This window comes from Erithacus rubecula (genome assembly GCF_903797595.1).
Source record: "Erithacus rubecula genome assembly, chromosome: 1".
In the NCBI taxonomy this organism is placed as follows: domain Eukaryota; kingdom Metazoa; phylum Chordata; class Aves; order Passeriformes; family Muscicapidae; genus Erithacus; species Erithacus rubecula.
The window spans coordinates 69,670,904-69,693,904 of record NC_136658.1 but is presented as its reverse complement, the minus strand read 5'-3'; the positions used below and the strand labels follow the sequence as shown (position 1 = coordinate 69,693,904).

Below are 23,001 nucleotides of genomic sequence, written 5' to 3'. Positions count from 1 at the left end.
AGCCTTTATAGCAGTAGTGACAGAAACAGACATCTTGATAAAAAGTATTTCTTTATGGGTTTTCACAAGGACCTATTCAATGCTTTGTGTTTTCTTTGTATAGAGAGGGCTTTACACACTCTTCTTAGATCCCCAAGGCAAGTAAACACCAGTTGCCAAGTACAGGCATCACAGGAGCACAGGCTTTCCAACCCTGCAGGCCTACATACCCTCCAGCAAAGCAGCAGAAGACTTAAAGAGGAAAAAAAAAAAACAACAACTTCCTTGTGTGTAGCAATTCACCTGCTTCTTTCATACACACAGCAGAGGATGCCATGAGCATATGGAATCCAATGTTATGGTGCCACTACACATGCACCAGAACATTTGGAATGTTTTTAAAGTTGTACCTCTTCCTTTCAAGCACCGAAATGGTTTTATCATGTGTTAAAGCCTACCACCTGTCACAGTGATTTGTGTATTCTATTTTAGTCACTCATGGACTCCTTTTGGTCACAAGGTGTTTTATGAGAGCATGTTAGATCATTAGTTACACTGCTTCTTTTTCTGTGGAAGAGAGATCCCCTTTTTATCTCTTAAAAAGGGAAGGGGAAAGGGGGTAGTGAGCCAATTCCAATTCCAGTACAGTATTCACTGTGGCTGTCCCAGATCTCAAAACAATGTAAATACGTACAGCTCAAAGATCAGATACAGAGAAATGTTTTCAGCCAGCAGTTTATCACTACCAAGCTAGAAAGCCCTGAGAGCTCTGAGCTTTCGAAACAATTATTTCCACACTGTTGCCCACCCTGCTTGAAGGAACTGTGTGGTCTTTCTAGCAGGCGTCATTGCCTCCAGTATAAGACCTGCATGCTTGTCAGTGCCTGTTTCAGAAGAACAAAAACCCACATCTGCATGCATGTCCTGAACACTCCTCAAGTGATCTAAGAACTGTCATTACATTCTTCACTCATGGCTTTGTCTTGGTCCTGAGGGTAGACAAGAAGTTAGCATAGATCCCTCCACAGAACGGAGATGATCCAAACCATAGCAGTCTGATGTTCCATTATCTTTCTGTGACTTCACACAACGTTCAGCTTTTCTGTTCAATCTCAGAGCCTACCTCCAAAGCTCATTGACAGCATGGACCGTGGGGCAGAGGGTGATGAAGCACTGACACAGGTTTCCCAGAGAAGCTGTGGAAACCCCATCCCTGGAATTAAGAGCAGGTTGAGCAGGGCTTGGAGGAATCTGGTGCAGTGGAAGGTGTCCCTGCCCATGGCAGAGGGGTTGGAACCAGATCTTTAAGGTTCCTTTCACAAGCCAAACAATTCTGTGATTGTAGAGGCCAGTCTTTCAATAGCTTAGCACAAAACCCTGTTACAGCACAGCTTATGAAGGCAAGCTATAGCCATCAGAGGAGTCACTCAAGTGTTCCTGTGCCTATGAGGGTGTTTTCCAGCAGGGAGTCTCCAAAATGATGATTGTTCGCCCATCGTTGTTCCAATGTGTATTTTAGAGATTTTTGGGCTGTATATGGACACTAGTGAAATCTAGATTGTACAATCACACTTCAATTGCCAAAAAAATTTTATAAAATAGGAGCAAAAAGCAGTTTTAGCCTAACCAATGATAGAAGAAGTTTCTGTTACATCAGGGGCTGTGCAGATACAATTTTTCATTTACATTCTTCACATGGCCATATTTAAGCTATGCATTCTGTGGATCCACGGTTTTCTGAGCCATCTTCAAAAGATAATGTTTTGAACAACTACAGGTAGCAAATGAATATTGTATGACTTAAGGATAGAATTGAAAATGGAGAAAACAAAAGATAAACCAGTCTGTTCCAGGAGATACCTCTCCAGTTTATGGAAAATTAGGAACTTACCAACAGGGTTAGTGCTCACCATAGTGCAACTGGCATTGAAACAAAGAGGACATATCCAGTAAGTGTCCAGGAGGCTTATCACCCCAACACTACCAAAACAGTGATGTTATTTTGATCTTCAAAGTTTATCTATTTTACTTCCAAAAGCTTAGCTTCTGTTTCCAGATGTGAGGTATCAACATGACTAATCCATCTGATGTCTGGATCCTGAAATGTTTCGCTTCACAGCACATATGCAGAAATTACCTCTTAAAGAGAAATTTTCTTCTCCAGGTATGCAAACTATTAGTAGAAGATATTCTATAGATGCATTAACCTAACACATTGGAAAAAATAAAACATCCCTACAGTCTCATGAATATTTAAGTCTCCTGTCCATGTTATTCCGTGGATAATAACACTTCTAAGTTTGTATAGCAGCTATTACCCATCCATTTATTCACTCCTGAGGTCTGCTTTTCCTTGTCCAGTGGTATTGACATTTCTGGCAGCTCTGTCCTCTCCTCTATACAGCAAGTTGTGTCCCTTTGGTCCCCCAGAGGCCATGACTCTTTCCACCCCACTTTTGTTCTTTTACTTCCTCTCTGCAATGGGAAAGAAGAGAGTTTGCTGCCTTCTGTGGATCTCTGCCTGCCCTTACCACGTAGCCCCTTCCTCTGTTCCACCAGGACCTGGTTGAGGATCAGGCTGAAGACATAGTAAAAACACAAAGATTAAAGGATGGAAAGATCAGCATGCTTTCTGTTTATTGTTGAATACAACAGTGTAAATAAACCAGTATGTCAGCAATTATTTTATTACTCAGTTTAGATATCACTGGAGAACAAAAACAAAATCCATAAACCAGCCTTTTCAGAAGGCCCTCAATGAAAGCTACAAACTCCCTTTGAAATTCAAAGAAAACTCAGTTCCCGAGTCCAAAAGCACTAGTAAAACCCCAGACTTGATGTTTCCCATCTATTGCCTTTTTTTTTCCTATGGAGAATCAGGATGGAACAATGTTGCAATGTTTAATTCCTCACAGTTTCAGCAAGCACTCAGCTGACTGCTGTAACAGTAACTTGCTTAGAAAGCAAAGCCCTAAATTAACACTCTACAGCAGCCTTGTACACATTACTGTTTCCAACCTTTAGGGCTGCATTCATCATCCTGACCAGAAAGAAGACTCCAATTACTGAACCATTTCTTTAGTATGAAAACAGAGTAGAAATGGAGGAAGGATTCTTGGAAAAATTTACACATCAGATCACACTTCAGGAGGTTATTTCAGCAGAAGCTACATGATGGTCTAAAAACCTGACTCTTTTTTTTTTTTTTTTTTTTTTTTTTTTTTTGTTATAGAAGTCAGATTTATTTGTAGTTTATATGATGACTAGTGATTTACATCTCACCCACCCATTTGAGAATATTCAGGGCTCCAGGCATATCTCCAGCCAGAACCAGACTATTCAAATCATTGTTGGTCCATCCATTTACTAGTTACAACAAGGTCTTCTGTGACTAATTATGGTCTGCAGCAGGAAAGTCAGCTTCAAAGAATGGGAATCTTCAGACACACTAGCAGTTCCCTTGGCTCCCAAATTTGTTATTTATGTGGATTACATTGAGCTGACAGATTTAACTGGGCTGTTGAAGATATGGTCAAAGAAGCAGAGTCACTCCCTTCCCTTTTATTGTCTTCTGAAGACATAACAGTCCTATGCATCTGTCACTAGAGAGAGGAAGTTCTCCATCACTGGACTTCATTTGGGGGTTTATAGGCTGTTTCAGTAGCATTTGGGAATAGATCAATATAATATTTGGTAGGGAGTTGTACTTCTTCATGATGCACTGTAAATCTTTTATTGAAGATACTCGCACTGTTTATTGTTGAAAATCAATAAAAATAAACCTTGTAAAGTTAAAGCTTGGCAATGGTTCAGCACAAATCAGAGGGAAGGAGTAAGAGGCAAAGAGCCTCCCTTCTCTTCTTGGATAATTCCCAGCTTGTTTCTCAATGAATATTTAGTAACACTTTCCAGCAATCTAAGAACAACTTTTTCTTAAAAAAAAAAAGTATTCAAAATTACAAATGCTTCATTGTGAACTCAAACAGGACTTTTGATCCACTCTGGTGGCTTTCTGGTGCTGAATTAAGCTGTGGATCAAAACAAAACATCACCCAGGTTGTGTTGGATGTACCTGAGGCTTACCCACTCTAAAGACTGACAAAAGCACATCAGCCTTGTTTGGGCCAGATTAAGGGAGTTATTTTTGAGTATTGTAAAGCTGGAAATCAATCAAAACAGGTAGAAACTGGAAAGAGTCCACTGGGCAGAAAAGTTTCTCCGAAGTTAACAGAAGTTGTCACTGGGCATGATGCAGTTACTCCAGCATCACAGTTTTGCCCTATGGGTACTAATTCCTCATATACAGCATTGTAGGGAGAATCTTCTACTACTTCCATGAAATCCAATTGTGAAGGTAAACGAAAAATGGCTTGGAATTATTTAGAAAGGGGGAAAAATTTCCCAGTACTATGGCCAATGCAAAGAGATCAGTCTTAGTCTAAATTGTATCTTAGTCTATTTCATTGATTTATAGAGCTTTATTTAAGCATCTATTCTTAATAATTTATACAATCACATGAGTGCTGACTGCAGAACCTATAAGAATGCAGTGACAGCACTTCTCAAAGAAAAAAAAACCCTCATGAACTGTCACTGAAATATAAAAAAAAAAAAAAAGAAAAATAAGATATTTCACAATAGGCTCTGTCCTTCCTGGTATCAGCATAATACTGAACAATTCAAGTGGTAAATAAATGACATCCCTGAAAGGATTAAGATCAAGAGAGACTTCCCAGTGTGTGTAGAAGCAGGCAAAAATTACTTGAAAGCACAAAAAATGTCACCAATCACTGGAAAAGGAAATCAATGACGTGCAAGAACAGGAGGCTGCCCCAGCACTGTGTCCCTTTCTAGCATTGCAGGCAGGGGAACAGTTTGCACATTTCTGTTGAATCCAGTAAAGAATAAAAAGGCAAATACAGCAGTGAAGTTTACTGAAATCAGCAATTTTTGCATCCCCACAGGAATAATAGGAATTCTCTTGAGAAAGCTAGCAAGGACTTGAAGAACTGGATTATGTCAGGGGTAACAAATTACTTTATTGGAAAATAAAAGTCTAAATGTCTCATTTCATTCCCATTTAATCAAAAACAGAACTAGATGTGAGCAATCAGGGCTTTTGGTTCTGTCACATGTCAAAGCACAACCAAGTCACCTACAACACACTGCTAGTCTAGCAGAGATTGTGTTGTGAGATACCAGAGTTGAATTGCCTGCCAAGGTTTGGGTGTAAGTACTCGGTTTAGCACATAATCGGGTTTTGATGAAGCAGCTTTTAAAATCACTCAGACTCATAGTTCCTATCAGCCAAATTCACTTGTACAGCTGTTCTCTTCTGTGTGAACAACTCTGCTGAGCACACACCACACAGTCTGCTCTCTGCTGCATCCTTGCTTGTTTGGGGCTTCAGAAGGGAAGGTGCAGTGAAAACACTTGCCACTACTTCTAAATTCCTGCCCTGGTGCCTGCAGGTTACACTGCATACCACTTCAAAGGGGGCACACAGAAATTGCCATCCTGCTCAGTAACACTTTACAGTAGTATAAATAACCTTGCATGGTAGAGGCCAGCTGAAGATTCTCCTAGCAAATCAGTGCTATTTTTATATTAATTAGTTCGCAAATGAACATAATTTCACCTGTTCCTCCATAATTACTGCTATTTAGCTGTAGCTTGGAGCTACACAACACCTGTAGCTCTACCATCACGGCTTCCTTTTTCTGTATAAAGAAATTCAGTGAGGTGCTTTCCTTGAAGAATCAATTTAATTAAATTAATTTATTCAATCAATCTTCCATTAAAGTCATGGGTATCTTACTGGTATCAGTCAGACACTTCTAACAGATTTCTATCAGGTTTTCACACACATGCTGTCAATTTATTTAGGGAACTAGCAGTAAAAACAACAACAACAAAACAAGTGAAAGCATTGTGTAAGAGCCTAGTCATGTTCTCTGCAGGAACACAAAATGACAGAAGGTGAGATTTCTCAGTTCAGAGCTAAGTAAGAATAAATGGTAGAAGAACTCTGGGAGCCCAAGCCTGTCAATGGTCATGTGCTTTGCTTCCAAAAGAAGCACAGAGTCACAGCACACTGTTACCCAAGAGAGAGGCAAAGCACATACGGCTCTTTACATGACAGCAACTTGCACTGGTATATTTTCCAGGGCCAAATATTGCATTCATAAAATAATGCCGGTGCTAAATAAAAATTAACCCATGAGGGGAACGAGAAAGTGTTCAGCTCATCATAAAGTGTTACTGGAATGGTTGTATCAAACATCCATTTTGCCAAAGACATGGAACATGGATGATGGCATAGGGTGAAACTTCAGGGCTCTTTAAAAATTTAAGCAGTTTGTCTTTTTTTCCATTTTATTGAAAAAAAAGTTGGAATCCAAACTTCAATTTTCAAACTCACTGCTGCAGAAAGGAAAACTAAGTCCCTGCCTTTGTGGTAGGTGAAACAATGTAATCATTACAATGAGGGGTTCTGAAATTTTTCTCAACTTACATCATTGCTATTGGTGATCATTTAGGACATCATGTCTAAATGCATCCTCAGGTCTATTTTCTTACTTTCCCTGTGCAAGAAGTTGCCTTTTTTTGGTTTTATTTTGGGTTTGTTTTGTTTTGTTGTTCTGTTTTTTTGTCTTGTGCTTCACATTATTATTGGCTAGTCCCTCCAGCTGTAATATCCACAGTCAATGAGTGTGTCAATAATCAATATTATAGTTTCCAAACAAGGAGCCTTGTCTGCAGCACAGAAACTTGTGGGGACAGTCATCCCACACAGCTTGTCTGCCCTGTCACCCAACAGTGTCAGTGAAACAGAGCCTCCATGAAATCATTTAGCATCCTGTTCAAAACTTCTAACAATGGAGACTCTACCACATCTGTGGGGAGGTTGTTCAGTGAATGATGGTTCTTACTGTCAGAAATACCTTACCTCTTGACAAAATGAACATATTGACATTATTGACCAAAAAAATCCCATTTGAAGTGGAAGCATTCACTCTTACATTCCCATTTATTACACTACATAACCTGTAAGCAGCTTAGGAGATGTAGTCCCATAATCACATTATTCTCAACCTGAACACCTCTAGAACAAGCAAAGAGGACCCGACCTCATTGTTTCTGCTGAGCTTCTGAATGTGGGTCAAGCTGAAATGCCCCAGAGCAGCAGCCAAAGGAAAGAGGTGTCCAACAGTGGCACCACCAGTCTGGGAAGATCCATTTCACTGAAACTCAGGGCAAGAAACAGATGACTGAGTCCCATCCCCATTATCAAGTGCTGCAAATAAAATAATGCATTCACATTTTAAAACTAATGAAAAGCCAGATCTAATTGGTCAGCCAAGAAAGCCCAAAGTAATTCTCCTGGGTTGTTTGAAGCCTTGGGAAAATGGTGGTGTACCAGCAACAAAATAGAGATGCAGCTAATGAATCCCTGAAGCTATTGCTATCTTCTTTCCCTGGCTTGATGGAAGGACAAAAGATCCTTAATTTATAAAGCTTCATTAATGTACCTCTCTCAGTACCTGAGCTAATTTTGACATCTTTCCAAAACTTTGTACAGGACTAACATTCCCAAGGCTCTTAAAGCCACTTCTGCTAAGCCTTCCAACTGTGTTGTACTTAACAAGTGCTAAAAAATCCTTTGCACTGTTTTGACATTGTACAAACTCTTTCATCTGAAGGGCTGTTTATCATATTTTCATCCTTTTTATGGTGAATGCACTAAAAATTAACTGACCTTCTGTTCTCAAAGATCTTTATCATTTAATTCTCAGAACTGAAGAGCATCTTATTGCCACCAGAGTGGGAGGAGAGGATAGAGGAGTGTTCTGCAAGAGACAGTCACATGTTATTGCAGACCTAGCGACAGCTTTCACAAAGCACACGGCAGCACAGTTCAGGATGTTCCCCTTACACTGCTCTCAGCCAACTGCAAGAGAGTCAGTGAGTGGAAGAACTGATCAATTGTTGGGGCTTGCATTCCTCCTCCAGCCACTTCTCCAAACTGTTGGGATGACAGTTGCATCAAGATGTTATTTCTTCATGTATTACCATGTTTTTAAAATCTATTTGCAGATTAGCACAGAACATAACAATTTTCTAGAAGGGATGGCTGATGCATTGTGAGTACTCATCTAAATTTTAGTCACAGAGAAAAAGCAAAATCAACTCTTGGAAATGCTGAAATCTGGTGGGCTTCTTAAAGAGGGCAGAGTGGTAAAAGGCAAGAAAGCATTTTTTCCCCTAAATACTTGTTATTTCCCTCAATCACTGCAGTTTCAAACAAGCCAAAACAAACAAAACAAAACAAAACAAGGCCACTAGTGCTGACACATCCCTCTTCTATATCAAAAGATGGAAGGAAAAGCCTTTATTTCCCTTTCTGCACTTGGCTTCTCCTTGCTTGTGCTACCCCAGAGCTCCCTGCAGTTTGGTTCACCATGATGGCAAGGCCTGCTGCCCTCTTCATCCTTTCAAGAGTGTAGCATTCAACCTTCTCTTCACTGGCCACTGTCCTGGTGCTTATGAGGCGAAATCCATCTTTGAGTAAACTGTCAAGCAGCAGGCCTAGCACATTAGTACCATTAATCAGCTTTCTATTATCAGGCTTTATGGAAACATACCTAAAATCAGAAGGAAAAAAAAAAAAAAAGGAGTTACAACACACTTTATTTCTTGACAGCGTAGATCAGCACAGCTGCTCTGTGTTTACAGCAACCAAGGCTCCGGGCATGTTTTTCCTCCTTTAAGGACAACTTTCCATCATTAAGAGTAATTCTCAGTTCATCCAGTTATGTGCTGGGGAAGAAGCACTTCTCTTTCACACCCTCCCCGCCACAAAACTTACTTTCTTAAGGAATATCTGTGACAACCCCCATCTTGTCTCACTTAACAGAGGAGCAGCAGGCTCTGCACTGCTGCAACAATTTTTCAAGTGGGAGTAAATGACGGACAGCAGAGTCATGTTCACCCCAAGAACATCACTCTCCAACACACAGGATCTCTCTCTCTCTCCAAATAGTGACATTTATTACAAAGTTACCTTGTACAGCAGGTCGTGTAGTAACAAATATGAAAATCATTTTCACATGGCCTCAAAAGATTTGATATAAAGTACAGTGTAAGAATCTATCCAGATGTCTATACCAGACACTCTCAGGAACAGAAGTCAGGTAAAAATACTATTACAAAATATATAAACTGATGGGTGAAACTGTTCCACAGTTCACAGGCAAGTACACCAAACATTCATGGAAAGCACAAGAAAGGCAAAAAAGTCCATGTCACCACAAAGATTAAAGAGATAGAAATTCAGCAAGGCAACATAATCAAATTTGACTTCATTACTCAAGCTTTTCTATTGATCTGCAGAGGGAAATTTTTACCAAGTCTGAAGAAATAAATGAAAAAATCAGAAATATGTTCCTCACTATTTAAGTTGCCATAACCTATTCAACAAATTGCTAGTCCATTAAAATTAGTAATATGTTAAAAGGTAAGGTTTGGCACACAAACATATATATTGCAAAGTAGTTTTTATTCTACTTGCCTAGCCAAAGCAAGCTGGAAGAAAGATAAACTTTATTTTATCTTAAAAATAACCAAAAGACTGCTGTATTGTTTCTTATATCCAAACAGATATAACAGATATATCCAAACCCTATTGGAAATATTTCACTGAAATTTCCATAAAATTCCAGATGTTCTAACAGCCACGGAGGACAAATTAGGTTAACATTTTCTTATACAGTAAGAACATGTCTCCTTACAATAGAGACATCCAGCAAAAGATAGCTTAAAAACTCTAAGTAGTCATTAGAATACAATACTGGTATCACAAAGATTACTGATACACAGTTATCTTAATAAAAACAGAACCTGGCTCTGAATTCAAAGAAAACCCACTGTGAAGCATGTAGTCAATAATGTCTCTTCTCCCTCCCCCTAATAAAAAGCTCTATAAAAGATTTCCAGTCCCTGAAATGCTGTCTCAGTTCCTCTGGAGTTTTAAACCCTTCTTGCCATTCTTTGTTTCCTGTTTTCCATATGAAAGCCTTTTCACCGTAAGCTATTGGAGACTTTAGGTTTTCCCCCCAGTATTTCACTTCTTTACTTTGTTTCCTTTGCTTCATTTGACTGTGTTTTTCATATTCTCTAGAAGGTGATACTGTCAAATTCTAAAGTAAGTGAAAACAAAATGGCAGAGAGAGAAAAACCCAAGAGAGCTCATAAGCAAACATCAAGAACAGTATTTTAGAATGCTGAAGAACAGACAAATCAATGTAACAAATTAAACTGTTTCAGAACTAGAAAAAGATAACATTGAACAGGAAGAAGGAAACATATTTCTTTCAGTTTCTTTTAAATGAGCTTTGCTAGCAGGTAGCACACACTTAATGAACTGGAAGTCACTCTATGAACGGTACCTGGCCACGACCTGGTCACCAGCAGAATACTCAGTACCACACAGAAAAACCATATCGTGATGAGAGGGTCTTTCCAAAGGAAGCGGAATGAGCCGTTTCTGAGAAGAAAAGGGGCTGTTCCAGCCCTGTCCTGACTGCTGCCCTGTAAACACAGTGATCTGCTCAGCTAGGGCCTCAATGGTGGCACTGCAGGAACCAAAGATCCGGAAAAAGGCCTGCATTTCTTGGAGAGAAAAACGCACTTCCAAGATCTCCAGCCTCGGCTTCAGCAAATGTTCTTGGCTCAGGAGGTCGGCCAGCGGGTAAAGTCCATAGTATTCTGCTTCTCTCTGCAGCCTCTGATAGTCTGAGAAATGAGTTGGTAAGGACACCTGGAGAGTCCTCAAGAAGTCCATGATGTAACCAAACAAAGTTCCATCTCTGTCCACAAAAAACTCTCCATTCACCAGTTTAAATTCTTGGTCATCGTCATTCACCATCCGTGCCAGCCTGGACTCAGGGAACTGCTGCAAGGTAGAAGCCCGAGTTACAAATCTCACACCTCCCACACTCAGAACAACCAACTCCCGACTACTCATGGCTACCTCAGCCACTCAGGAATTGTAGCTCTCTGATCTACATGTCTGTGACTTGATCTTTCCTAAACTGCAAGGCAGCTGCAAGGACCATTGCGTGCTTTTAGCAAGTGTTTGGAGTGAGGTGTAGAGCAGCAACAGGATTCCCAGGCAACAAAGATGTAAATATCATGTACAATAGTTTTGTTTGCTGGGTATGGTTGCTTGGAAACTTTGATTCCTGGAATTTAATGTTTTATTTTTGAAATTAATAGCTTGCAAGGACTACTGGAATACAGTGAATTGACTGTCACAACCTCTGAAACCTTGAGAGAGGCCAACGAATATTCCCAAAGTATGGCACACATTATGCTTGTTTTCTAGAATTGTCAGTTCAACATTTTCATTCCACACACTGCTGTTCACAGGACCACTGCAAAAAGAGGTTAGATGTGCTTCAGGCAAGACATTTCAGTACCATATGCTTCAAAAGAAGGGCACTTCAGAGAACTCTAGCTTAAGGTTCCCTTTAAATCACTGTTATCCAAGGCCAAGTCAATACAAACAGAAAATTCAACTAGCTCCTGAAATGAGATACACAAAAATACAGTAACAGGAGAAGAATCTATACAAGGTTCTTCAAACACCACCAACATCCATATACCTGCTGCATACACGACCTGTTCCAGGAATCATCCAATCATTTTTCCTGGCTTTTGGAATTGCAATCTGGAGAGGCAGAGAGAGGGACAGGAGAGCAGCTGTTGCACTTGTCACCTCTGCAGGGCTAAAGCCCAAGCTGCCTTCCTGTGGCAGACCCCTGCCTGCCTTTGACTGCACTAAGTTCTTTATGTTAAAGCCATTTTTAAGTATGGCTTCAGAGAAACAAGGATCTAACAAAACAGCCAAGCTACCCCAACAATTTGATGTTGTAAAAGTAAACTGCAAAGTATGAACTATCTGCAAACCAGATACTGTCTTGCAGCTTGTTCTTATCATTACCTCTAGAGTTTATGCTTGCCCTGAAGATACATCTTTTATAGAACACGTAATCTGAATGCACAGGGTAATTACAACATTTGGTTATACAAAACACAAAAAAAAAAAACCCACAAAACCAAACCAAAACATATAGCTATTTCAGAGAGAAGTAACATCATCTGATAGAAGCAGATTCCAGAATGTGAATGATGCACACTGCATTTTGTGGTGCAAGGGCAGTCCTCAGCAAACTTGTCAGCAGAGTGCTCACCTCAATCACAACACTTCTTCCTCTTTCCAAACAATCTCCCAGTTATAATTTTTTTTTACACTAGAATATTTTATCTTATTCTACAGTTACATTAACATCAAATTAAAGATACATTTTTTTCCCCTACATTTTGGTAAGAAAAATTATTTACAGTGAGTAATATTCCCATAATCACTGAAAGAAGAATCCACAAAGTATTTTCCAAAGCTCCATTTCAATTTCTGCTTTAGCAGTGCTCAAACTATGTGAACATCATGAATGTTTTGGAATCATTTTGGATCTTTGAATGTTTTCACTGGAAGTCTGAAAAGACCAGTTAATTTAAGAAGTTCCATGTTTTCTTCCCCAGATCTCTCTTAGTTCTTATATTCCAGCAGACACTTCACAACAGTTTATATTTGCACACAAACTGTGCGACGTTATCCAATACAACCAACGTATAGTTTTTACACTTTTCTCTTAAAAGTGAAGCTCCATCTGTCATCTGTTCCCAGTAAAAGACTGCATGATCTGCTATCTCCACGGTATCTGCCAGATAGGACAAGCTAATTGTAAGGAACTGAGATTTCCAGCACTGGAGATTGTCAATGACTGACTCCACAAAGGACATTCTGGTGACAGCAAGAATGAGCAAGAAAATAAGAGAATTCACTATAAATCTGCGTGAAAAGACTGAGGGAATCTTGAATTTGAAAGTGTTGCTTTCCTGAGGCAAGGAAAGTTTGTCCACATCAACAAGTTTTATTCCATTCCACTGGCTGGTATCAAAGCTCTTCATGGTGGGACTGATGTCCACTGTGGAACAAGGTAAAGGGGTTTCTTTGAGCACCTTGATTTTTTCCCTGAACTCCTGCATCTGTTGCAGAAATATAATGGGCTCAGACACATCTTTGAAGGCCTCTGCAATGTTAAAAGCCATCCGCTGCTCTTGCAGAATTGTGTTCAGTTTATTGATTTCCGGGTCATAGGCCTGCATCACTGCAAGCTTCATGGTCTCAAAGTCAGACAGAATCTCATTTCGCTTCTGCTCCAGAGTGTGCTGCAGCTTCTCAAAGAACTCCTTCACTTTGTCAGAATCTTTTGTCAGCATCTGCAGAGCTTTCCTCTTACTGGTCTCTAAGGTATCCAGCCGTGAGAGGGCATCTCCACAACGCCAAGTTTCAAAGCCCTGAAACAAGGTTTCAAAAGCCCGCTTCTCCTGGGAATAAGCTTCTTCAATGGAACAGAAAACATGCTTTGTGTGGTCACCACGGGTGGCACAAACCCCACAGATCAGCTGCATGTCTGTCCGGCAAAAAATGTTAAGGGGTTGCCCGCTGTGCACTTTGCACACAGGCATTTTTGGAGTTACTTTGATTTTGTTGTACTTCTCCACGATACCTTTCAGGGAATAGTTGACCTGCAAACTGTTGACTCCAGTGACAGGAGTCTCCTTCCTGCATGTGGGGCACTTGAAAGGGGATGGCCTCCAAAGCACATTCCGCACATTTCCCTCAAGAATTCCTTCCAGACACTTTCTGCAGAAATTGTGTGAACAGGGCAGGACACGAGGATCATCAAACAGGCTACAGCAAATGGGACAGGTCAGATCTTCCTCTAGGAGCTCCATCATATCCTAGGAAAGAGATAAAATATGGTAACAGAACTTACAAAACTTATTTCTCCTTCAAGGAGACCATACAAAAGCCAAACTCCATCTGAGACACATCTCAGTGAGAAAAGGATGTATTTTTTCCTCCAGTATCCTTGAGACAGAGCCTCAGCTGGGTTTTTGCAGCCAGTCCCCCTTGGCTGTGGTATCTCGCCAGCAAATGGCAGGCACAAGAATGGTGTAATGCTCAGGCAGAACCATTTTTTTTTAGACTCTCAACTAGAAATGCAGGAAAAGAATGCTTGCAATTCCAGCAAGGATTCTGAAAGAAAATAATTCATGTACTCCTAATAACAGTGCAAGACTTACATCTTTCCTTGCTGATGTAATACACAGAAGCAGGATTTGCACAGAAGATACCCAGCCAATACACCCTGCTAAGATTTGATTACTTTCTACTTGCTCCACTCATCCAAAGCTCCTACTTTCAAACCCCATGCACTGGTACTGTAGACAGTACTAAAAGTGACTGAAAAAGCCCAGCTGCAGTATTTCTGCTGCTACAGAATACATGATGAGTCCTTTTGCTCTATTTGCAAGGCCAAAGGAGAGTCACCACTCACTTTAAGAATTAGCTTTTCTCTTGCTCCTGCAACATTTTTAAATAACCAACTGAATGTGTTACTCTTGAGCTATTCAGCACAAAGTTAAAATACTTCAAATAACAACTACCCATAGTCCTTGAAAATTTATCATGAAACAAAACTGTTAAACATTTTTACTCATCTGTAGTCTATTTCCAATTCCATTCTCACAGCCTCATTCATGTCTCAGTAATTTCCTTCTGTGGAGAGAACCTACAGGAAGAATATTGTATAATTCTTCCTACTGGAAAGTCTCAGTGAAGGGACCCAGTGCACTACCCTCCCCCTGCCTCTAACTAAAGCCAAGTTCTCAGATGCAGACACCTTGTAACTTACAGCATGTTCTGAGAAAACAAATAGCTCATAAAGGCCAAAACAGATGACAGTCTGTATCATCCAAAGCTCTCAAACACTTAGTTTTGAGCTATAATTAGAATGATGTTTCTCTTGCATAAATTGCTTCCAAATTATACATCATATATTCATATATATGTAATAAAATTCCTTTTATAAATTAAAAGACATCACAGGAAAGTGCATCAAAGTACTGCTGTGACATCAAGGCATGTGAATGAGCTCTTAATTAGTTTTGATGTAATTTCTAGGGTTTCTGTCCCCTCAAAGAAATATGAAGTGGAAAACGTAGGAGACAAGAATAGAGCTGCAAGGGAAGATCCACGCTGCACAGGACAAGGAGAGCAGTAAAATCAATATCACTGATTCAAGGAAAGCAAAGTTCGCTATCAGGAAGAAAGGTGAGGTCAGTCCTGACTTCCCTTTGTAAAAGGACCAATAGTTCCAGTGAGACTTCACAGTAAAAGCCATTCTTGGGAAGTGTAAGCAAACCTCCCATACTTTTTAAGTGAGGAGGAGGGGTTGTCACATCCTGGAAATTCAGTAAAAATTGTCAGTGGGCTGAACAAAAACAGCAGTCTAGTGTCAGGCAGTCTTACCCTTTATTATATAGCCACCTTAACTCTGACAACTATCCCACTATTTAGTTGTAGAAATGTTGGCTAACAAGCTCTTAACTTTTACAAAGAACTTTACCAAGCTCCCAACTCTCCTAGCAAACTTCAGCACAGAGCAAGGGGTAAAATCCAATTGCATTTCCTCAGGAAATGGGGGGGCTGGGGCCTGTGGTGGGCTGGGAGCCCCCTTCAGTGAGGTGCCCAGGACCTGACCTTTCTCTTGCTGCAGGCACACTAAACTCGAGCCTCCAGGCTGACTTACAAGCCCTGCAATGAAAGGGAATCTGGCTCTAACAGTGCTGCTCTGCCCCAGCAGGACCTGCCCTCTGTCACAGCAGAATGTTTGAGACAACCATGCTTATGTGCTTATGCTCTGCCACATATTCTCCGTGCTTGTTGGAAAAAAGAGACTTCGGAAGAGTTGGCAGCTTTTTTACTCAGAAACAAAGTCAGGAGGCAGAAGAAGCCGCCACTACAACTGGGGACAAAGTCCCAGAGAAAAGACCTAATAATTCTTAACTAATGGGTTTCCCATACACCCACAGATCCCATTCAGAAACCTCATTTTCTGTGAGGAGAATGTAGTTGTGAAGCATCTCTCACGATCTCAAAGCAGTGAGAGTCTCTCTTCAGTCTTTTTCCTAGTGCTAAAAATAATGGGATGACAGGAAGATGATAATTTCATCCCTCCACTTGAGTCTTCTTTTTCGTGAGCAGCTCCCTCTTTCCAACCTGTACTCATAGCTTTTAGCCACAGTAGCAGCACAAATATCAGTTTTGCTCATGTTTTAAGAGGATAATAACTACAAAACCAAAATGACAGTTTTCCATCTCTTAGTAAATGGAAATGCACAGGGCAGAAAATATTTGCTCTGGTCCATCTCCTTTACCAGGGAGGATTTTACTTCCCAGTTAGGGAGCTGGAAAAACAGCTTTGCATGCCTGACAGCAGGAACTGCAAGCCAATGCAGAAAATGCTTACTACAACACTTTCCATTAAAATTGCAGGACAAACACTGAAGATTTTCACACTCCTAAAAAAATACAAAAAACATACAGAGAAAGGCTTCATGATCCAACTAAAACTGTCCTGTTGCATTTCAGCCCCACTTACTGAATTACATAATTATGCTTTATAAATATAACTGAATTTCAAAACCTTTCAAAACCTTTGTAATTAAAAACACTGGATTAAAAAAAAAAAAAAAAAAAAAAAAAAAAAAAGGCAGGTCTACAAACTTCCTCCCTCCCCCTCTTACAACACCAGAAATGCCAAACCAAAAATACTGAAGACTTGTATGACCAGTTGGACAGACTAATTTCTATCTTCTTTAGGATATTAATTTCAGACATTAAATCATCTGTGGATTGAAACACTCCTTAGCAACCCGGTGTGAAGAACTACAGCGACATTTCAACTTTTCCCCTGGGAATTTCTCTGCGTAACTTCTGACCCACGTTTGGGTAGCTCTGGAATTCCTTACTTGTAGCACACGGAGCAAAAGCATCTCTTGATACAAATCCAACAGATGTCACTCATCAGCAATAGCAACTTGCACAGTTTTATCATTAGGAAGAAGAATGGCAAACAACATCAAACCATAAAAGCAAAAACAACCACAGTAGCTTTTTCCCACACTCCAGAGAGAAATTCATTTAGCATGCTTCTCAACACAGAAGCTGGGTTTATCAGCCAGCAGCATGCTGAAAGCAAAACCAGAATTTCCCAGGCTTCAAACAAAACAAAAAGGTAACTCCTGAATTGCAAGTTTCCTGCAATGGCGTGTAACTGTTCTAAATGAGACTTGACCAAGTCAAGCTACATTTCTACCAGCAGTTGAGCTAGTCAGGAGAGGTCTCATCTCCCTTCCTTGGCAAGGACCCCAGTCTGTGTCAGGACCCCCCGTGAGCAATTTCACCGGCCTTCTGTTGGACTGGTGTGCTGAATCAGCCCCAAAACAAGTTCTACACGGAGGGGAAGCGAGATGGAAGACCCTCCTTCCAGCAGCAATGATCTTAACCCTGTTCACCCCACTGAGAGAAACTCTAATCTAATGGAGGGTCACTGCATACATTTTAATGTGGAACAACTGACTTCTGTGAGCAGTAGGTAACATAGGATCATAGAATGCTAAGGGGTTGAAAAGGACTTTGAAGATTATCTTGTCCCAACTCCCCCTGCCATGGGCAGGGACACTAACCACTAGACCAGGCTGCCCAAGGCCTTACCTAACCTGGCCTTGAACACTACCAGGATTCAGGCATCCATAACCTCTCTGAGCAACCTCACCACCTGCACGGTAAACAATTTCTTCCCAATATCTAAACAAAATTTCCCCTCTTTCAGTTTGCACCCATTACACCTTGTCCTGTCACTGCAGTTCCTGATGAAGAGTGCCTCTCTGGCTTCCCTCTAGGCCCCTTTCAGCTATGGAAGGTTCTGATGCAGGCAACCAAAAAGACCTGGCTAAATTGCCCATGCTTTAAACCTCGTATTTCATGGGCAGAAGTTTTTCCAGGAGCACCATGCAGACCCAACCCGCTCAGACTCTCGAAAGGCAGGAAGGCCTGTAGAAATGTGCAATTTGTGCACAGTGCACCGTTCCACCCCCAGGGCCGGGCGGTCTGTCGAGCCAGGGGCTGCCCCAGCGCTGGCCCCCGCGCTCACCCCCATTGTCCCTTTACCCGGCAGAGGTTCCCGGGATGCTCTCGGTTACAGCCCCCCGTTCCCATTCCAGCGGGGAGCCGCCCCTATGCGATAGCACCGCAGCCAGCCGCCCTGGCCTCCGCGGGGGTCGCGGCGCTCCGCCGGCACGGCAGCCGGGGCGGGCAGCCCTGCTGCTCCGCGAAGCACAGCGGGGCTCGGGGCGGATGGCGGCTGCCAGCGGCGCCGGCGCCTCCGGCCGCGGCGTCCCCCGGGCGGGGCCGCCGCCTCTCACAAAGCCGCGGCCTGCGCTCGCCCGGCCGCTGCCGCCCGCCCTGCCGCCCGCGGGCCGCGCTACTCACCATGGCGGGCCGGGGCCGCGGGCAGCCCGGCGCAGCCAGACCCGCCTCGTCACTCGCACGGCTCCCGCGCCGCCCGCCGCCCGCCTTCCGGCCCCGCCGCCCGGCCCTGCCCGCCGCAGCGAGCGGCCCGCAGCTGCTGCCCCGCGTCCCACCCACCTTGGCCCGCGGCCCCCGATCCGGCCCCGGGGCACACGCTGCTGCGGCTCTTCCCTTCCTCCGCCTGCCTGCGAGCGCCGCGAGAGCCTCCGGAGCTGCCGGCACGGAGGGCGGGCGTGGATGCTGCTCGCCTAAGGCGGCGGCCGAGGCGGCAGCCTGTGCCTCCGCCGAGATAGATATGGCTTTTGCTGTTTGTTAACTCGGTTAAATTACACTTGAGCCGGCAGCTCACAGGCGCGCGTTGCACAGCCTGAGGAGGGGCGCTGCTGGGTGGCAATCCTGCCGGGCATCTGCCACCTCCCGAAAGCACTCATTTAAAAGAAAACGTAATTTGAGACAGATAGCCTTGTGTGCCTCACAAAAGGGTAGCGACTCATTCTTATTTGCTTGAACACACTGCTTATACCGTTTCCAGCAGGTGAATGACTTGGAGAGTTAACGTGGCCTGTAAAACCTGTGCAGGTTTTCCACAATAATACTGACTAGTCCCAGGGAGATGGAGCAGAAGAGATCCAATGTCCCCTTGAAAGAACATTCTAGTTACAGGTCTATGAAACTGAGTCTGGAAGTGCTGAGATGTCAGAGGACCTTTGTGTTGGATGTCTCTTTTGCACTTGTTAGTTCTCAGTGAACAGAACAGGTCTCACATCAAACTGAACTTACTTTCCACTTTGTGAAATACTATATCAAAAGCTGTTCCCAAATGTACATATCCTGTATATTTGCATCCCTCCACTCCTGCATCCCTTTACTCCCCTACTCTGCACCCATTGCAGCCACATTGCTCATCAGCATAGGGGAGACTCTACACCTCCAGGACTACCTACACAAGGAACATCACAAATCAGACCATATTTCTATCAAATGAAACTTCCTCCCACATCTGACATATTTCTTATTATTATTTAGGAATCTGGATCTTAAAAGTCAACCAATAATGTGTCAAAGTTATACTTTCCCAATTTTCTGCATTCAGTTACTCCTCACCTTCTCTCCTTGCTGCCCTACCCAAGTTGGTCTGGCTGCTTAGCTGAACTCAATGGGAAGAGTTTGACAGAGGACAAGCATTTTTGAAAATCCCTTTCAGAGTGCCTACACACTGAGGCATTTCTTCCACTATCCATTGGAGAACAGCCCCAGGAGGAAGAGCTGCTGCAGAAAAGCAACTGAGACCTTCAGATGTATTTCAACACCCTGCTTGCTTCATCTTAATTGTCCAGCATCTTGTTTGCTGTTTATTAAAAACAAGTAATTCCAGGTAGTTTCCCTCAGCCACCTAAACTGCTTTCAAGTGATATCCCAATGCTGGTGCATTTACATTTGCTGAATACTCCTTGTCTACACTTTTGCAACAGCCACTTTTATATCATGAATTTCTGGGTCCTATTGATCTTCTCTGTAATTTTATGGTTAAAGATTAACAGCAACATGGCATTTTAGATTTCTCATATAATGTTTTTAACTCTGGTTCAATAGCAGCACTTTCAGTAGCAGTTTGTTTACAAGTTTTGCATTCTTGCATCTGAGAGCACAGTGTCTTCCCAAGGCAGCATCAAAGGCCGGTTGTGGAAGCTTCAGAGAAAAGCTCTGGCTGATGGAAATGAACATTTGTAGATCTGTAGTAATAGATGAACAAAGCCAAGGGAAATCTAGGCTCAAAGGAGAGGCCCAGCTTGAAAGGAAGTGTTAGGATAAATGCCACTGAGTTATGGGAAGGTTGAAAATACAAGGGCAAAACTTTGGAAGGAATTATACAATAATAGCAATTTCCAGATTTTCACGACAAGCACCTTATCTGTTGTAAGACAAAGGGCAATCATCTACTGTCATCTTTAAACTACAGAGAGAGCCCAGATCGTGGCTCTTCTAATAAGCACTATGCCAGGAAATTTCTGAGACTGAAGTTTTGTGTTGTGGTTCAGTCAACAACCTCAGAGCTGACAGCTACTACTCCCCTTGCCTGTCCCAGCTCCGCCTGCCTCTGCAGATGCTTTTCCAAGCTGATTCCACCCACTCAGCCAGCAGAACACTATTCCCTTTTCTTTGTTGAGGTGAGTTTTGTGCTGATTCAAGAAGCTAAATCAGTCCAATGCAAGATTAGACAAATCACCATGTCTAACATCAGAAGAGTGAGGAAAAGAGGAACAAGATTTTTCTCACTCAGTGGAAGCAAGCCATTAATGTGACTCAAGCTGTAACAGGTAACTCTACCCTGACAGGCAGATTCTCAGGGGGTTAAGCCAGGATGAGACTGTGCTACTGGCAAAAGTCATCATTCCATCCTTTCCCCTTTCCTTAGTCATGCTTTCCTGATGCCTCCTCTCTGCTGGCTCGACACTTCGTGCAGCCACACGTTAAGCCAGATCAGCTTGCCAACAGAGCTGAAAGCTAATCCAGTTTATTAAAAAAAAAAAAGTTTCCAGCAGGATCAATTCTGGCAGCCAGCTGATCCTGCAGCCGAACAAACACCAGTGCCAGGATGAGGCAGTGAGAGGGCCTGTTTCGGTGGCAGCCTGCACACACGTCAGCATAAACCAGAAGTGCCCCCACAGGCCATAATTTCACAAATGCTTCCAGCCAGCTATTGCCAGCACTGCTGCCAAAAGTAACACAGCCTTGCCCTCGGCCACACCAGCTGCTCATTCCAGGCTCCAGGCACCCGCTGTGCTTTGCTGGAGAAGAACTGATTGACAAATATAGCTGCAGTTAAAAGCAGCACTTTTTTCCTCCCAAATTTATATTCCATATCAGTAAAGCACCTCTGAACCAAAGACCTGTTGGACTGTAATTGTCTCCTGGGGTGAAGCTCCAGAAAAGAGGTGAGTTGAGGGCATTTTACAGTCTTATCCTTGGCTGCAAACCTGCCTTCCCACTAAGGCTAAGGCTTCCTGTCCTGTTACTGAGGTGTCAGAGCACACACAGAGTACACTCCAGCTTCAGGACAGAGACTTCTTGAAGGACTCTGCTTTATCCAGCTGTGCTGGGGTGAGCACACTCTCAGTCTGAGGTGTGGTTGCTGTGGGGACCAAATATGGACATAAATCTACAAGAGGTTAGAGCAGCTTGATAAGAAGACACCATAAGATGACACAAATAAATAAATAAATTCAAAACAGCTCTGCATATCAAACACCTTACTGTATAAATGTTTCACAACTATATTGTATCTGACTACACTTCTTTTCAACAGATACATCTGGAGTATATTAAACATTCCAAACAAGGGATCAGAGAAAGCAGTTTCTTGTTATTGTTCCATAAAAGCTACTTTCAATATGGATTGTAGAAATACCAGGCATTAAAAATCCATTAAGTATCATCAGCGATTGAAATGATCAACTCCTGTTTTGAGGTCTGAATTTCAGAGGCTGCCTTGATATCTGTAGGGTCTCTGGTGACTATTTTAGCAATACTGAAAAGCTCTGTAGTTTTGCATACAGAACTTTGACCCAGAGTTAACTAATATTCAGCACTTTGCCAGATTTTTCTGCAGCAGGACGTGGGGGGGAATCGATGATGAATTCAGTCAGCTCCTTAGCGAAATCCTATTTATTTACAAAGAATGTACAGCCACGTCCCATTTCCTTGCACGCAGAGGAAGCAAATGGGAGGGAGAACTGTGCAGCAGTCCAAGTTTGCTGCTCCAGCCAGGATGCTTGCCCAGAAGAAGCTGTCCCTTGGCTTTTTCTCAGGGCTGTACACCACTGCTTCTCCCACTGTCTGCTGGCTCTTGCGTGGTGTTTCCGGTCCCGGACATGCACACAGGCAAACACAGCTGCAACCAATCTGTGCTCCTGCTGCTGCGTTCACAAGCAGTCCCTAGAAAAGTCTCCCTGACTTTCCCCAAATTAGTGCTTGTTCATACAAGTTAGCTCATCTTAGCACTTGGCTGTGCACCCCTGTGCCATGGGCAGCAGTTTCTCGTTTTTAGCTATCTTATGCCGTAAAAGAACTTAATTGCTCCTTTCTGAACAAAGCATGGCCAGTGTGCCTGTCAGTTTTAAGGAGGTTTGGGATTGCCTATAGATCAAAGTTCTGCTCCAGTGGGTTTTGCTTGTATTGCATAAAGAGGAAAGGAGAAGTGACTCCAAAGCAAAGAGAACAACAAGGAACGATATTAATTTCCATATGTAATTTCTTCTATGATTTGGCAAGTGCCAGATTAACTGTGTAAAACACAGGATTTCCTACAGAATGTTAGTCCTCACAAGAACTACATTATGCTGAAGATTTCAAAAGTACAAGCACAACCTGTTTTTCATCTGAGACCTTGTCTGTATCATCTTCCAAACCACAGGCCCGACCCTGGGAGTGGAAGGACTGCTTTCAATAAACAAACCTTGATTTTCCAGTCCTGCACCATCATTTACTTCTGTGCAAGTTGCATAGAGACATTACTA

General features: G+C 42.4%; 2 protein-coding genes and 1 long non-coding RNA gene across 8 annotated transcripts in view; 1 reads left to right on the top strand and 2 right to left on the bottom strand.

Moving 5' to 3' along the window:
* The window catches only part of LOC306804507, a 95,617-nt gene extending 87,369 nt beyond the window's left edge, over positions 1-8,248 (top strand). For all 5 annotated transcript variants that reach the window (XR_013774892.1, XR_013774893.1, XR_013774894.1 and 2 more), the window contains one exon: positions 7,776-8,248. This is a non-coding gene — a long non-coding RNA (uncharacterized lncRNA). The remainder of the gene's footprint in view (positions 1-7,775) is intronic.
* Positions 8,249-8,286: 38 nt separating this feature from the next.
* On the bottom strand, positions 8,287-11,005 carry KCNRG (potassium channel regulator; the record flags this gene model as incomplete). The annotated part of the gene is made up of 2 exons (XM_079333136.1): positions 8,287-8,624; positions 10,428-11,005. 2 exons carry the CDS (start codon positions 11,003-11,005, stop codon positions 8,372-8,374), a joined length of 831 nt encoding a protein of 276 aa, XP_079189262.1. The 3' UTR covers positions 8,287-8,371.
* Positions 9,002-21,695, bottom strand: TRIM13 (tripartite motif containing 13). 2 transcript variants are annotated; one of them, XM_079332974.1, is made up of 2 exons: positions 18,602-21,695; positions 9,002-13,848 (listed from the first exon to the last, which is right to left on the bottom strand). In XM_079332974.1, the coding sequence occupies exon 2, from the start codon at positions 13,843-13,845 to the stop codon at positions 12,616-12,618; it is 1,230 nt and encodes a 409-aa protein (XP_079189100.1). In that variant the 5' UTR covers positions 13,846-13,848; positions 18,602-21,695; the 3' UTR covers positions 9,002-12,615. The 2 variants fall into 2 exon arrangements, with proteins under 2 accessions (XP_079189100.1, XP_079189099.1); XM_079332973.1 differs by lacking the exon at positions 18,602-21,695 and adding an exon at positions 18,446-18,584.
* Between the last annotated feature and the right edge of the window lie 1,306 nt (positions 21,696-23,001).